The following is a 16836-nucleotide window of genomic DNA, read 5'->3' as shown; positions in this document are numbered from 1 at the left end:
ACAAGAGGGTCCATCCCAATCATAGCCTACCAACAAATTCTTCCAGAAGCTGGAATTTATCTATTAATAACAAGAGTCCTTTTTTATCTCTCTAGAGAATTGAAATGTCCTTGAGATGGATAATTGTGAACTATGAATAAAGCAATTTGGGTTATGGCAGAGAGAAAAAAGGTTTAAAGTTCATGTGATTTCAAGAACCAATTCCTGGCACTTTCTATTGCAACAGAACGTGTTGCAGCAGAACAAGCACACACATTGAAATGTTTGCTGTCTCACAGGTTTTTTTTAACATGGGTCTGACTGGTTGCAAAGTTCATTCTAGACCATGTACAAGGAAATATCTTGCTAACCATTTTGCAGCACCACAATAGAGAAATATTCAAACTATGCCAGACATATCTGATCAATGGAGATTTTTTTAAAGCATGCACTCAGAGCAGCCAAGCTCTGAAAAGGGAGAAGGGCCCTGCTTGCCTTAGAGGTCTGTCCTTCTTAGTTAATCTACTGGTCCCCATGGAGGCTGTCCTAGTTTGAGAATCATTTCAACTCTGTCTGCTAATTGGGGGATTCTGGGAGCTGAAATCAGCACGTCTTAAAGTTGCCAAGTTTGAAAAATGCTTTTCACAGATGGCCTTATAGCATTTTATTAAATGAACACTTTCCTGCTAACGACACTTCATAAGATACTTGTACTCGTGCACCACTTTCCCTAACCATACCACTTCTGTATAATGTTTAGTTTGGATAAGCTGGATTTTTGCCTCCATTTTATTCTCCAAAAGCAACATTTGTTGTTAGTTCCTTTTTTGATTTAAGATATTAAAGCACAGTTACTTTTTGGAAATTGTGCACCTACCTTTGAGTTGAGAATGGTCAGGCTGATCGTCCTACAGTTAAGTAAAAGTAGAAGGGAATACTTTATTAAGGACCTGAGGTGAAGTTGCAATCACTGCTATTATACAAGCCTTTCCCAAATCTCCAATGTATCGTACTCTCCAAGATATGGATATAAACTCCTAGAATACCCTAGTCAGTGTGGCCATTGTTGAGAATCTGGGAATTAAATCCATTTATTGGCATTTATTTTTTGTGGATATGAAAAGGCATATTTTGAGGTCAGTCCAAGCAAAAACTTTGTAATGTTGGAATTTACCCTGGAAGATTAAAGAAGCAGAGCCCATAGGCTACCATACACCACAAAAGGCAGCAGATGTGTGGATCTAATAATTCCATGAAAATGAAGAACCTGGTATTGATCAAAGAGATGGGAACACCAAGCAGCTTCAAACTGGGGAATTTCAGAATTCTAAAATATAGAACTGACATGATGTTAATGGCTTTGGTGCTGAAATGGCACTATGGAGGCTTAGATTTAAACTCCATCTTCAGCCATGGGAGCTCATTGGATGACTATTAATTCTTTTAGTCCACCCTACTGCACATTTTGTTTTGTGGGGGGAAATGGAAGGATGAAGTGCTTTTTGTGCCCCCTGAGCTCCTGAAAAGAAAGGCAAGATATAATAATAATAATAATAATAATAATAATAATAATAATAATAATAATAATAATAATAATAATAATAATAATAATAATAATAATAATAATAATAATAATAATAATAATAATAATAATAATAATAATAATAATAAAGTTGGAAGAGACCTTGGAGGTCATCGAGTCCAACCTCCTGCTCAGGGAGGAAACCCTACACCATTTCAGACAAATGGTTGTCCAGTCTCTTCTTAAAAACCTCCAGTGTTGGAGCATTCACCACTTCTGGAGGCAGGTTGTTCCACTGGTTAATTGTTCTAACTGTCAGGAAGTTTCTCCTTAGTTCTAAGTTGCTTCTCTCCTTGATCAGTTTCCATCCGTTGCTTCTCGTCCTGCCTTCAGGCGCCTTGGAGAATAGCTTGACTCCCTCTTCTTTGTGGCAGCCCCTGAGATATTGGAACACTGCTATCATGTCCCCCCTCGTCCTTCTCTTCGTTAAACTAGACATACCCAATTCCAGCAACCGTTCCTTGTTTTAGCCTCCAGTCCCCTAATCATCTTTGTTGCTCTTCTCTGTACTCTTTCTAGAGTCTCAGCATCTTTTTTACATCGTGGTGACCAAAACTGGATGCAGTATTCCAAGTGTGGCATTACTAAGGCATTGTAATGTGGTATTAATACTTCTTGTGATCTTGATTCTATCCCTCTGTTAATGCAGCCCAGCACTGTGTTGGCTTTTTTGGCAGCTGCAGCACACTGCTGGCTCATATTTAAGTGATTGTCCACTAGGACTCCGAGATCCCTCTCACAGTTACTACTATTGAGCAAAGTACCACCTATGGTACCTGTGCATTTGGTTTTTCTTACCAAATTTTTCCTTACTTCTAGGTTGCTTCTCTCTTTGGTTAATTTCCATCCGTTGCTTCTTGTCCTGCCTTCAGGTGCTTTGGAGAATAGCTTGACTCTCTCTTCTTTGTGGCAACCTCTGAGATATTGGAACACTGCTATCATGTCACCACTCGTCCTTCTCTTCATTAGACTAGACATACCCAATTCCAGCAACCATTCCCTATATGTTTTAGCCTCCAGTCCCCTGATCATCTTTGTTGTTCTTCTCTGTACTCTTTCTAGAGTCTCAATATTTTTTTTACATCATGGTGACCAAAACTGGATGCAGTATTCCAAGTGTGGCCTTACCAAGGCATTGTAAAGTGATATTAACACTTCACATGATCTTGATTCTATCCCTCTGTTAATGCAGCCTAGCACTGTGTTTGCTTTTTTGGCAGCTGCAGCACACTGCTGGCTCATATTTAAGTGATTGTCCACTAGGATTCCGAGATCCCTCTCGCAGTTACTACTATTGAGCAAGGTACCCCCTATACTATACCTGTACATTTGGTTTTTCTTGCCTAAATGTAGAACCTCACTTTTTTCACCATTGAATTTCATTTTGTTAGATAGCGCCCAGTGTTCAAGTCTGTCCAGGTCCTCCTGTATCTTAAGTCTGTCTTTTGGAGTGTTGGCTATTCCTGTCAGCTTAGTGTCATCCGCAAATTTGATGAGTTCCCCATCTATCCCCTAGTCCAAATCATTGATGAAGATGTTGAAGAGCACTGGGCCTAGAACAGAGCCCTGGGGCACCCCACTACACACTTCCCTCCATGTAGATGCGGTTCCATTGAGGACCACACGCTGAGTACGGCCGGTCAGCCAGCTACGAATCCATCTGTTGGTGATGCTGTCTAACCCACATTTTTCTATCTTATCGAGTAGTAGGTTGTGATCTACTTTATCAAATGCCTTACTGAAGTCCAAGTAAATTATATCCACAGCATTCCTCTGATCCACTAATTTTGTCACTTGGTCAAAGAATGCAATAAGGTTTGTCTGGCATGATCTGTTTTTGACAAACCCATGTTGGCTTTTAGTAATGACTTTGTTTGCCTCTAGGTGTTTGCTGATTCGTTGTTTGATTATCTTTTCCAGAATCTTCCCAGATATTGAGGTCAAGCTAATAGGTCTGTAATTTCCTGGATCCATTTTTTTCCTTTTTTGAAGATGGGAACTATATCAGCTCTCCCCAGTGCTCCAAGATCTTTGAAAAATATAGTTCAGTGGTTCTGAGATCACATCTGCCAGTTCCCTGAGAACCTTGGGGTGTAATCCATCTGGTCCTAGTGATTTGAACTCGTCTAGGCTGGACAGGTGCTCACTTATCATTTTCTTGCCTATATATGTCAAACAAACAAACAAATAACTCAAGAGTCAGTTTGTTTAAAGAAAACTTTTCCACTTTTGTAGGTGGAAAGCCATTGAAGTTTTATAAGCCAAAGGAATAGCAGAGTAAAACTACTACTCTGATTTTAGTGGATGGGATTGGACTTCAGCATAATTGAAAGGGATTCATTGTAGCGAAACAAAAATTATACCAAAGAGCAAAATTGTATAATAAATCCCAAAGATTACCAAAAAAAGCAAGAACTTTGCTGAGTAATTGATCAGAATTTGGTTTTGTAATGACTATTGTATGGTATTTGTTTTTCTGTGTTCCTACATCCGTGTTCACCCACTTCACTTTTAATCTCCCTCATCCATCTCATTCCCCAGATACATTAAAAAAACACAAATCATTACAGCTGACTTCAACTGCTTTAATAGATACAGCAATTAGCTGATGACGAAAATAGGGAAAAACTTTACTGCATGTTCTAGTTGTCAAAACAGGGTTTTTGCATTTTACACAACAGCAACACCTAGAATTTCACAGTTTCTAATAAAAAGTGTTATTTTTGCACCCTCTTGTAAGGTTATCACATCAAATCAAGGCTCATTCTTTAAGTGCCAATGAAGGGCCCTGAGGTTTTCATGTGAAACACTTTCAGAAAAATGCACATTTATCTAACACAACACGACACTCAGAGAATAAATTTGCATCTTAGAGGCATACAATACTAGATTCATTCCTGCATCAAAACACACACAAAGAGAACGCAGGTGTTACCCTCAAGCTATTCCTATTTTCAAGGAGAATCTGTCCTAAGAACATATATACTGCTGCTGCTACTGGTGCTGTCAAGCTACCACACTCTCTTGAATTGTTCAGCTCTAGACATGTCAATAGTAACCAAGTTTTTCTCTACAGCAGTAATAGGTGTCAAGGTCATGTAAGAACTGAGGTGAAAGATTCTGACTTTTCTTTGAACAAAACAAGCAATTTAAAGTTTTAAGCAGTGTTATTAAATGTTTCCTTATTAATTAATCATGTGGAGCCAAACAGAGGCCAGCTATAACAGGGTAAGCAAGTAAGCTGCTTCTCCACCTGCTCTTTTCATCTAGGAAAGAAGATTTCTGACAATGCCAAGATGCAATGTTTTGGGGGAGTCACTTTTCCAGAAAGCGATTGACTTTCCATCTACATTTCCTAGTTTACACCTCAAATGTTACAGAAAAGAGGTTTCCGGGGATTAAAATTACATTTAAAATATGGAAAAAGTCCTGTGCAGGGGCAAATGCTTAAAATGTCTGTCAAATGATTCATTGTCTGTGATGTGATGTGGATGTGATTTAACTGAGAAAAAAATGCAGAAAGAGTACTAGCATCTAAGCAGGCTATTGCAAACGGCTGCTTTTTGGATTGCAAGTTTTGTACTTAGTAAATCTAATCTGTAGGGACTATAAATATCCTTTTGAAAGTTTGAAAGGAAAGTGTGCATGTTGGATGGATGAATAATTGAGCCCCTTTTAATCATCAAGCTGTCAGAACAAATGTATGCAATATAGGTGTTTCCCCAAATCTAAAGCAGTTCATAGGACTAGAAACTTGGATTTTTCTCTTTTAGCTACCATGGTTTTGGGGAACAAGACAGCTGCAGACCACCAGGTCATCCTCCTTTATTATCACAAACATTCCTCTCTCAGTACTTGTGGCATAAAACCAAAGGCTCATCCAAGACTTGAAAAAAGTACAGTTTAATTTTGGTAGCAATCCCCCCACCCCTGAAATTCTCTGAGTATCCTTTTAGGATTTTCTTCCTTCAATAAAAACTTTAAATGAAATACCACATTATTATCACTAGAATATTGTGGACACAACAGGAAAACTACACATCAGATTATCATTCAGGGAGACATATAAATATATAAGCACACATGCAGGTAAGGGTCTGGATTTAGTGGCACACTTCCAAGCTTTATGTCTCCTAGATGATTATTCATCAAATTTCCCATCACGGATGCTGTCAAATGAGAAAGGGAGAAACTTGAACCCAGTACCCATGTAGAATTTATTCTGGAATTCCACCCTGGTAAGAAAAAGACAGATGAAAAGCAGTCATAAGTAGCACACTATCATAAATTTTACAAATTACTTTAAGAATCCAAAGTAGTACTGACATTTTATTTCCTAAACAGATAGTCATCATGTAGCAACTGCCTTGGATAGCAACCATTCAAAATATGATAGTAATAAATAGTAGTAAAAATTATATTACAAGCAATGTGCATACTTACACCTTGCACCTTATAACAATGATTCTTCTTATGATTCTTACATTTTGTTGCATTACATACTGTTCCAAATATTCTATAATCTGCTTGAGTTACCATCAGTCCATTTGCAAAAGATTAAAGTTGCATGAAATGCCAGTAGAGAACTACATGCAAAAACATATGTAATGGCACTGAGGACAGTGACAACTTATATACTAATACAGTTTTCCCCAATGTGACAGCCACCAAATATGTTGATACTGCAATTTCCAGAATATCTAGTAGCATGGCCTTGCAGGCTAGGAATACAGGAAGTTGCAATACCAATACGTCTGGATGTTACCAGGTTGAAAAAGACTGCTCTAATATGTTAACATTCCTAAAAAATCCCTGAAAGACTGTCAAACACTGACATGGTCTAATGTTTTTCCTCAATAAGAACAAGTATAAAGACTTTATTTTATAGTGGAGGGTAAGAATCCCTTTTTAAAATATTAAATCAGTGGTGGGATTCAGCTGGTTCGCACCTATTCGGCATACCTAATTTTTTGTTGAGTTCAGCAAACTGATTATGATAACTCTGTGTTTTCTAGAACATGTCTGGTTTTCGTTCAACTTCCTTCCAGGCAGGGGAAAAAACCCTCCCCAAAAGTCCAAGATGGGGGGGGGGGTGTGACGGCGAAAGGCTCTGTCTCCACTATGCAACAACCACGTCTGCCGCTGGAGAGGCTTTCTTCGGTCCCTACCACCCCCTTCTCCTCCACCAACTCTCCCATGGCTTGCATCATGACTGGGGGGCGCAAGCCTCCCATGCCACCTCCCTCTGCCAACTCTGGCATCCCTCTGCCAGCCCTCCGTCACCGCCACTGCACTTTCTTGCTGCCCTTGTATTGGCCCGTGTCTCTCTTTTCCATTCTGGAAATGGCAGCTCTGTTTTCTGCTGCTTTCCTCCTGGCAGAAGGGAGGAAAGAAAGGAAGGACGCTTCGTATGGAAGGATGCTATGGTAAGCTCGGGGAAAACTACGCCAGCTGGAGTTGGGCAAGGAAGGCCAGGCTACCCTTTCTTGATGGTTGTGCAAAGCCCTTGAGAAGTGGATCCGCTTCCTGCAGGGCTGGTCCGATCCGCTCAAGGGCTTTGCCAAGTGGCTGAATTTTGATCACGTGACCATAGGGATACTGAAATTGTCATAAGTGTGAAAAAGGTCATAGGTCACTTTTTTCAATGCCATTGTAACTTTGAACAGTCACCAAATGAATTGTTCCTACCAGTAGGAACACAGCTTGTTTTAAGACCTGCAGTGTACATCTCAATTCCACCAGAGAATTGCTATACCCATCTAAAATTCTGGGAAAGAAGAATCTTAAAATCTCTTCCCAACTTTTCCTTTTCTGTGCTATTCTACAATTTCCACTAATTTTAATTCCACTCAGAATATAAAGAGAATTATACTGAAAGGCTGCCCAATCATAAACAGGCATCAAACATGGAAAGAAAAACTCCATGATTCATTAAAAAAACAGGTCTGGTGATCTTCTTTTGGCCCCATGGTAGGAAACATTTTCCACCCTTTTTGCCTGCCAGGTTTTGAGAAAATTCAAAATATTATTTACTGCCTTTCCATTTTAATGGAACATTTTAAATACTGGCCTCTTTTTAGAAACAACATCCATCTCACTGCTTGTACTAAAATACACACACTTCATCAAGGACAGAATGTAATGAGGCTCTAAGGAACAAACAAAATTTTCAGTTGGTTTGTAGGTAAATGTGAAACTACGGAAAAGAAAGCAAATGGGAAAGACTTTATTCATTATCTATCAGTTTGAATTGCTGCTTATTTTTTGCAAACTCTACATTTGGTATAATTCAAGGTTGCGATTGTCACTTAATTCTGTTCACTACTAGCATATTGAAGTTAGGCTAACATGGCCGAATACTTCATTAAAATCTGACAAAAAAACAAAAAGCCATCACTTAAAGTTCCTATACTTAGCAAAACAGCTTATCAGAGGAACGATGTTCAACCAAACATTTCTTCCTATATGTTATTTTCATTGTACATGTTTTTTGTTTATTAAGAATCATTCAGTTTTATAAGCCCCTACCTGTAACCTGAAATGATATGTTCCAGATACATATTTTCCATCACAGCCTATATTCAACTATATCCTAAATCAGGAACCGGATCTAACATCCTACCTGGAGGCCAAGGATGAAAGTGTCAATAAACTGTATAGGTAGCCCTCGACTTACAACCATTTGTTTAGTTAAAACAACACTGAAAAAAGTGAGTTACGACCAATCCTTCCACTTATAACCATCATAGCATCTCCACAGTCAAAGGGTCATGCAATCACCCTTTGCAATCTTTCTAGTCAGCTTCCAAAAAGCAAAGCCAATGGCAGAAATTAGATTCACTTAACCATCATATGATTCACTTAACAACTGCTGCGATTCATTTAACAACTGTGGCAAAAAAGGTTGTAAAATTGGGTACAACTCACTCAATTAATACCTTGCTTAGCAACAGAAATTCTGATCCCAATTGGTGGTTGTAAGTTGAGGATTACCTGTACAGCATTTCTTATTTTTTGTAGCCAAAATTCAGTAGTATAATTACTAAGGATTATGAAAACAAAAAGAGTGAGAGTGAGAAGCACATCTGACTAACTGACTACCCAATCCTGCTACAAAAACAAGAAGCAGGACAGATACTCATTGCTTAAGGCAACAATCAACAATGACAAACAATGAAGAGTGGGCAGCCTACTAGTAAGTGGAGGATGTGGAGTGCAAAGAATAGGAGGGAAGGTTCTAAAATTTATCTTACTGGATAAAGTATTTTGCATGCAACCTCTCATGAACTGGGAAAAAAATATTTGCAGAGCAAAGGGAGGCTCCCTAAAGTAGCCTGTAGTCACCTTTGCTTCGCCATTGACAACCCCAGCACGCTGACTTCTCTTTTGCCATTCCCACCTTCTGTTCAGTCCATTAAGGCAGAGGTTCCCAACCTTTTGGGCACCAGGGACCGGTTCCGTGAGAGAGGTTTTTCCGTGGAACGGAGGGTGCATGGTTTTGTGTGCTGCCTGCATCCCGCAGATGGGGCTTTGCTTATTTGTGCGGACCGGTTGCTGGTATGCTGCAGTGGACCGGGGGTTAGGGACCCCTGCATTAAAGTTATCAATTTCACCAACAGAAGAACAACTTAAGACCTAGAAAAAAATTCATACTTTACTTCTCTTCACTTATATTGAAGCTGTTGATTGGCAGAGTTGGGGGGGCAAGAGAAACAGTCCCATTTGTCAACATTAAAAATTGCTGCCACAAAACTAAGAGTCAGTGAACTTTTAAGAGCAAACATCTGCTAGCACAACTAGCATTTGTGCTTCAACATCAGACAAAAATGGTATGAAATACAACCAAATGGGAAGAAAGGGGTGTTCATCTATCTCACTTTTAATACCAAAAGGCAAGCAGCAATACAGCTCAGAAATATTTATGAATTGCTGCAATTCTGCTAACAGCAACGGAGAACAGTTAGTTCTTGACTTACAACCAATTGAGCCCAAAATTTCTGTTGCTAAGCAAGAGATTGTTAAATGAATTTTGCCCTATTTTACAACTTTCCTTGCCACAGTTGTTAAGTGATCATTGACTTGTTAAGTTAGTAGATCATTCACCTTGTTAAGTGAATGTGGCTTCTCCACTGACTTTGTGAGAAAGTTGCGAAAGATCATGACTCCAGGACACTGCAACTGTCATAAATATGTATCGGTTACCAAGCATCTGAATTTTGATCCTCTTGACCATGGGGATGCTACAATAGTCATACGTGTGAAAAATGGTCACAGGATACTTTTTTCAATGCCATTGTAACGTCAAACAGTCACAAAACGAATTGTTGAAAGTTGAGGACTACCTGTATCTAGAAACAAGGATCTCCCCATGCCCCAAAGAATGGCACTGACTGTTGCAGACTTAGTCTAGAGATTTTTGTATTATTTATTCAAAGAGAGAGCGCATGGGGCAAGCTCCACAATCTTACTATTTAAGTCAGTGTTTCTCAACCTTGACAATTTTAAGGCATGTGGACTTCAACTCCCAGAATTCCACAGCCAGAAATGCTGGCTGTGGAATTCTGGGAGTTGAAGTCCACATGCCTTAAAATTGTCAAGGTTGAGAAACACTGATTTAAGTAGTATTAAAGTACTACTTTAAAAATAATAAAAACAGGGAAACACAAATTTTCCTCTTCTAAATCAGATTAAATTCTAGGATATTCCAAAATTCATAGCTGAGAATATTGACTCCAAAACTTGCTCTCCTCACCCCTTCTACCTGTACACAACTCTCAATGGAATGTTCAGCTCATTTGTGGCATGAAATGTATCATATCCTATTGGCACCAAGTTACCTGCTGCTGCTGCTGCTCACACTCCCTTGGCCTAGCTATCTGGAATAGCAGTCATTCCTTACATTTAGCCTGTAAATTCTACAGATCTTGAAATTCAGATCTGGAACAATTTCATTCCAATGTATCATGTAAGTTTGGTGAACCAGGTGAACCTTATTTCTGCTCCTGGTCATAATTATCTTTTGGATTTTCACTCTTAACTTGAAGGGGATGTATTATTTGGTCATGCAAATACATGTCACGAGAGGGAACTCATTTCTAAACATTCCTTTTTTCAATAGCACAACTATGATTGTCTTTGAATGATCCACTTTCAAGCTGCCCAGGCTCTCGTGGGTACAACTCCGTCCCTGCTTGCCTTCTCCTCCAAGTCTCCCATAATCTAAACTAATAAAATGAATCTTACCAGCCTTTCTTAGCTGTCAACAAACTGGCCAAACGATTTTTTTGTGTGGTACAAGAAGTAGACTCTAATCCACCAGCACTATATAACTGTAAAATATCCACTATCTTCTCATGCAGGCATAGAAATAAGAAAACCCAGGATTTATTTGAAAAGTTGTTTGTGACTCAGCCAGGGCAATCATCTCCCTGGAATGTACAACTGCTTAAAAATTATAAGATAAACCCATCCCAGCCAGGAATGGCAAAACAGGGAGAAGTGGAAAGTATTTTTCCAGTGGTTTAAAGAATTCATTCCATTCTCCCTTGCAGCAAACACATTCACAGCTTATGAATACTAAGGGAAAATGAGGTGACTCATTTCATAAACTAGTCCTTCACAGGCAGAAGGCAGCCAAGTACAAACTTTGGCACCTCTAGATAAAAGGATCCCAGAAAGCAGGATGGATCAATGCTCTGACTCAATGGGAAGGTTTTCATATATATGGTAAGACACAATCCAAGCTTAATAAGCCATACTGAAAAAGACCCAACAGCCACACTTAATTTATACATTCAAAGGAAGCTAAGTACAAAATGGAGCCAACAGCATACGTTCTAATAGAGTTTATTCATGCTATGGTATATTAAGCCAGAATTCCTAGGTTATTACTGTATGCCAACTTAATGCATAAAGTGAAAGCTCATTAAATCAATAGGACGTCTTTTTCCAGTTTCTTCATCTTGTCACCATCCTGCAAATTTTATTGGAGAAAAGTCTACTGAACATGCAAGTCCCACAGCCAAACATTACATACATTCACCTTAAATCTAGAGTTCCAAATTCGTTATCTTCTTCATTATGCCTACCACCACATACCTACTCTTTAAGTGTAATACTGTTTTAAAACTTCCCTACAAGAAGCAAAAAAAAATGGAGGTTTGGGGCTACCAGATTGGGTTTTGTACTATCAAGCAGCTGCACTAACATGGTTAAAAGAATGGATAACCCTTAAAACAAAAGATTATTATACCTAGAGGGGCATGGCCTACAGCTTGGATGGCATGCTTTTCTATGGTATGGGAAGAACAAAATTCATAAATACTTTCAAAACCCCTATGTAAGAAATGCATTGCTTTTTGACAAGGGAAAAGATAAAATCGAGAATTTACATGAAAATACCAGGATGGATTTCGACAATGGAGGCGTTTGTACACCCAAATTTAATTAATTATGAGAAACTTGTGACTTATAAAGCTATTTCTAATACTGATGGGAAGCTACAAACTAAACAAGAATTGGAAGAACAGGGCATAGATGGTGGCCACATTTGCAAATGCAAATGAGATACAAGAAAGATGCAAAAATATATGGTTTTTACAAAGATCAGACAGCGTTTGACCAGATACTATTGTCATCAGATGACAAATTGATTAAGAAATTGTACAGCTTTCTGTTAAATTTAAAGATGGAAGATGAACAAGTTAAAGAAACAATGATAACTTGGGCAAAATATTTGGGCACAATGTAGAGTTAGAAAAATGGCAAAACTTACGGGAAATAAACTATAAAATAACAAGGGCAGGTACTTATAAAGAAAATTTATATAAAATATTCTATAGATGGCACTTACCACCTGCAAGACTAGCAAAAATGTTTAAAAATATGTCTAGCAATTGTTGGAAATGTAGACAAAACCCAGGCACGTATTATCATCTTTGGCGGACATGCCCTAAAGCAAAACACTTTTGGTCAAAAATACATAGGTAGCTAGAGAAGATGACAGCAACACATGTAGACTATAAACCGAAACTATTTCTTTTAGGTATAATTTCAGGAAACTATATTATACTTAATATTACATGTATTAACAGCAGCGAGAATTACATTTGCTCAATACTGGAAAAATGAAGAAATACCATCTGAAGAAGATATAATAAAGAAAATCATGGACTGTGCAGAAATGGATAAACTTACATTAAAAATGAAAAAGAAATAAGATTCAGAATACTTTGAAACGCGGGAAATTTTTTATAAATGGTTAGAAAAATGGAATAAAGGGTAGGAATGGAAACTGTATTACTATTGTTAAATATGTAAACCCAGACATACGTTGTTTACTAAATACTAAAGATTGTTATTGTAAAAAACTCTCTGTGTGTGTGTGTGTGTGTATGTGTGTGTGTGTGTGTGTGTGTGTGTACGAGAACCTCACTCCTTCTTCCCCTGTCCACCATTTATTCTGTTTTTATTGACAGAAACATCTTTTGAAAAACATCTGGTTTTTCTGTCAAGCAAAACTTTTAGTTTAAGATCTCATATAACCAGCAGAGATTTCTGCAAGCCTGGGTATTGATGGTGAACTTTGCTCTAACCAAAAATGATTCAACACCTCCTATGTTCAAATATGTGGGAAGCTTTTGTGTTTGGAACTTGGCACAAAGAAAAAAAGGCAGGGCAAGGAAAGTGATCTCTGGGCCCTCCTGCAAGATTGAGATAGTGGTTGATGTCATGATTGCAAATAGTGTAGCTTCTATTGTTCTGTAAAGCTGGACTTCCCTGACAAGAAAAGAAATCGCAGCCAACAAATAAGCAACTTAATATCAAACGGCAAGGAAAAAAAGTGCTACAAGCTATGACTCAGAGCAGAGTAAAAGTAGCACTAACAAGTCCAAGAAAAGGCTATATAGAGCGAAGATAGATTCTGGAGAATCTTTGCCTGTTAGACTTTGAAGAAATAGTCTTAGCTCACAAAAATAATAGCATGCAAACTTATAATCCGTTTGATTAATCACATTCTCAAAGATCACAATCATTGTCACACTTATTCCATAAATGTTGGCAAAACAGTCTGGCAAATACCATTTCAGAATCAAGAATACCCCTTTAAAACTGAGAGAAGGTTTATGTAATAAATCAGTGAGAGGGTGGAATTATGTCTCATGCATTGGCACTATGGGCCCGTCAAAAAGAATGCATGGTAGGCGATCAAACCGGTCAGTCCTAGAGGAGATCAATCCTGACTGCTCTTCAGAAGGCCAGATCTTGAAGTTGAAACTCAAGTACTTTGGCCACCTAATGAGAAGAAAGGACTCACTGGAGAAGAGCCTAATGCTGGGAAAGATTGAGTGCAACAGAAGAAGGGGACGACAGAGAATGTGGTGGCTGGATGGAGTCACTGAAGAAAGTAGGCGTGAGCTTAAATGGACTCCAGAAGATGGTAGAGGACAGGAAGGCCTGGAGGAACGTTGTCCATGGGATCGCGATGGGTCGGACACGACTTCGCAACTAACAACAACAACAACAACAACAACAACAACAACAACAACAACATAATAATAATAATAATAATAATAATAATAATAATAATAATAATAATAATAATAATAATAATAATAATAAACATGTCTTTGTAGGTAGGTTTCTGCTTTGCCCACTTTTGGGAAAGATTCCACTGTGATACAATGCAGACAAGAGGAGAGGTAGCTTTCTTCCCATTTTTTTCTCAATAGTAAAAGATAAAGTTCCTGTGCAGTAATGGAAGCTGTTTTCTCTTCAAGCTGAACACTAAGGAAGCATAGAAGCCAAGGCAGAGAGGGGAGAAAGGCAATTCAATTTGGCAGTTCCCCTATCAGAATAGCTAGCATCCTGCGATTGGGACATTGCTAAAAGTAAGATTGACAAGAGATTTCTTCAGATTCTCACCTTGAGATAATTATTGAGTTACCACTCTACATCAAGCAATAAGTTACTAAGCAACCATTTGTATATTACTCTTGGTAGAACCATGGGTTACAAATCATATTAGCTGTATTCCCAATTTGCCAAAATCAGCACGATATGTGAATTCAACCAACTGAATTGCAGGAAGAAAGCTCTTTCTCTTTCCATGATCTGAATTGGCCCGTCTGAAATATGTGATCTGCAATACTGCTGAAGACAGCCTTGGTTCATTGGAAATGGACTGAACACGGCCATGCTATTTGGAAATTTCATCAGGAGTTGGCAGGGTTCAAAACTGAGTCTTTATAGATCTAACATTCAAATACTATTACCGAGTTATGACTTTGGCTTGTTTGTAACAGAAAATCAACTACTTGACACTCACCAGTGTAAACGGAGGGCATGCAGAAAAGCTGAAAGACCTTCCATGACCAATAAGATGGCTACTGTTAGAGTAGCAAAGACAGAAAATAAAAAGAACAAGGCCAAACCACCAGCCAGATTATTGATACTGAGACCCAAGTGAATCACCATGGTCCAGAGGACTTCAGAAAGCTCTGTGAAGAGAAAAAAACTGTAAATCAATGAAAACTAGCCTTGGAGAAAAGAGACCAGCAGGCTCTAACCTCATTTCGGCTGCCTTTTTTAAGGTATCTAAGGATCATGCCTAGAAAGTGTGGAGATGCCAGTTCTTCAAATTAGTCATACATCTGAAACACACCCCAGGAACAATTTCCTCTAAAGGATTCCCCACCCATTCCACAGTGGAAAGTACAAATCCTGATTCAAGAAATATTTTATACTTACTGTAATAAATAGTACTTTAAACGATTTTGATAAGGAACCAAAAAATAGTGGGTGCACATGATATTTTCCAGCATTCTAACTTTATGTACAGCATAATAAAGGAAATGAATAGTGCAAGCCATAATCCCCAAGTTGTTTTAGATTCCAACTTCCACTTTAGTCAACATGGCCAAAAGCAGAGGGTTATAGGAGTCATAATAAAAAATTATGAATTATGATTCATACAGAGTACTAGATTGCCTTCCCCTCATTTACACTAACAATAAAAGGGAAAAACTGATCTTTTAATTCATGGCTGGAATTTACCTTTCCTCTTCACTACGCTCAGATAAGTCATGGAGAAACTACTCACGTGCATGAGCCAGACTGAGTGCCCAGAGACGCAGGTAGGAGGCTGTGTTGGAGATGCATCCTAAGCAATATTCAATGGTATGGATAGCCTGATTGACAACAGTATCTCCAAAATTAAACTGCAGAAGAAAATGAAGTTAGTTCTAAGCGAGAAACAAAGCATGAAGCACTTAATATAGAATTTTTGCAAAGTTAGGCAATAAAAGTAACAGCAGTAACTAATATTATTGCAAAGATAGTCAAAATTCGCAGGTAGTACTTAGGCCCTCATAAATCTATGACAGCTAGGCTTAGGATTATTTACTTAATGTGGGCTTTGGGGGAAGAAATGGCAAAATGAAGATTATTCCCCCAGACTATTTACCTGAGGACTAAACAACAAGTCTTTAGGAATTTGTTTACAGATAAGAGATAGGATATGGGAAGAAGGGATCATTTGCTGTACTTTAAGAGAAGATGATAAGTTACTAAAGTGTTTATACTTGCTCTGATGTAGGGAAAAGTAGTTTATTTATTTCTTTTTCTTTACTACATTATTTTTCCTTTCTTTTTTCTATTTTTTTCTTTTAAATCTTTTAATTTTTAAAATTTGTATAGATTTTATATTTTTAAATGTAGCTTCTAATAAAATTACTATAAAATGATTGTTTATGCAAAGTAACACTAAACTGCAAAACACAGTTGCTTGTCCAAAGAAAGATGCAATATAGGTTCAAGCAAATCAGCTAAAAACTATGCATTGGGAGTAAAGAGCACAGCATTAAATTTGGAAATAATTCTCACTTCTATATATTTGTGGCCTATATTTCCATGCCTCCTCAATGCCTCTGTTGTACTAGGAGACAAAAATTGTCAAAGAGCATAGGACTGCCACAAACCAGGTCTTAGTGAGACTTGAGCATTAACAAGCATTATTCATACTTTCAATATTAAAGTAGGTGCTGTGGATAGGAACTTATCTATTTCTTCATTATATTTGCTGAATTTTCCACTTTCTTACCATTTGCCCTTTAGAACAGGGCTTTTCAACCTTTTCACCCATTGTACCACTTTTAGGATATGGCAATATCCGAGTACCACCAGTCGCCTAGCAAGGTGTCAAAAACTTGATGATCCTCCCCCCCAAAAAGGAAAAAAAGTGATAAAAGTACAGGTAGTCCTCGACTTACAACAGT

At 38.1% G+C, this 16836-nt stretch overlaps 1 protein-coding gene across 1 annotated transcript in view; it reads right to left on the bottom strand.

Annotated features, from left to right (window-relative positions):
- Positions 1-4125: 4125 nt before the first annotated feature.
- ATP6V0A1 (ATPase H+ transporting V0 subunit a1) overlaps positions 4126-16836 on the bottom strand; it is a 54030-nt gene continuing 41319 nt past the window's right edge. The window contains exons 19-21 of the mRNA XM_015810464.1: positions 15663-15780; positions 14889-15060; positions 4126-5796 (exon numbers count right to left, since the gene is read on the bottom strand). Coding sequence (XP_015665950.1) covers positions 5703-5796; positions 14889-15060; positions 15663-15780 — 384 coding nt within the window. The 3' untranslated portion in view covers positions 4126-5702. The remainder of the gene's footprint in view (positions 5797-14888; positions 15061-15662; positions 15781-16836) is intronic.

Source organism: Protobothrops mucrosquamatus, unplaced genomic scaffold, assembly GCF_001527695.2.
Source record: "Protobothrops mucrosquamatus isolate PMUCROS unplaced genomic scaffold, P.Mucros_1.0 scaffold10, whole genome shotgun sequence".
NCBI lineage: Eukaryota > Metazoa > Chordata > Lepidosauria > Squamata > Viperidae > Protobothrops > Protobothrops mucrosquamatus.
The sequence above is the reverse complement of the archived record's forward strand: the minus strand, read 5'-3'. Positions and strand labels throughout refer to the sequence as shown.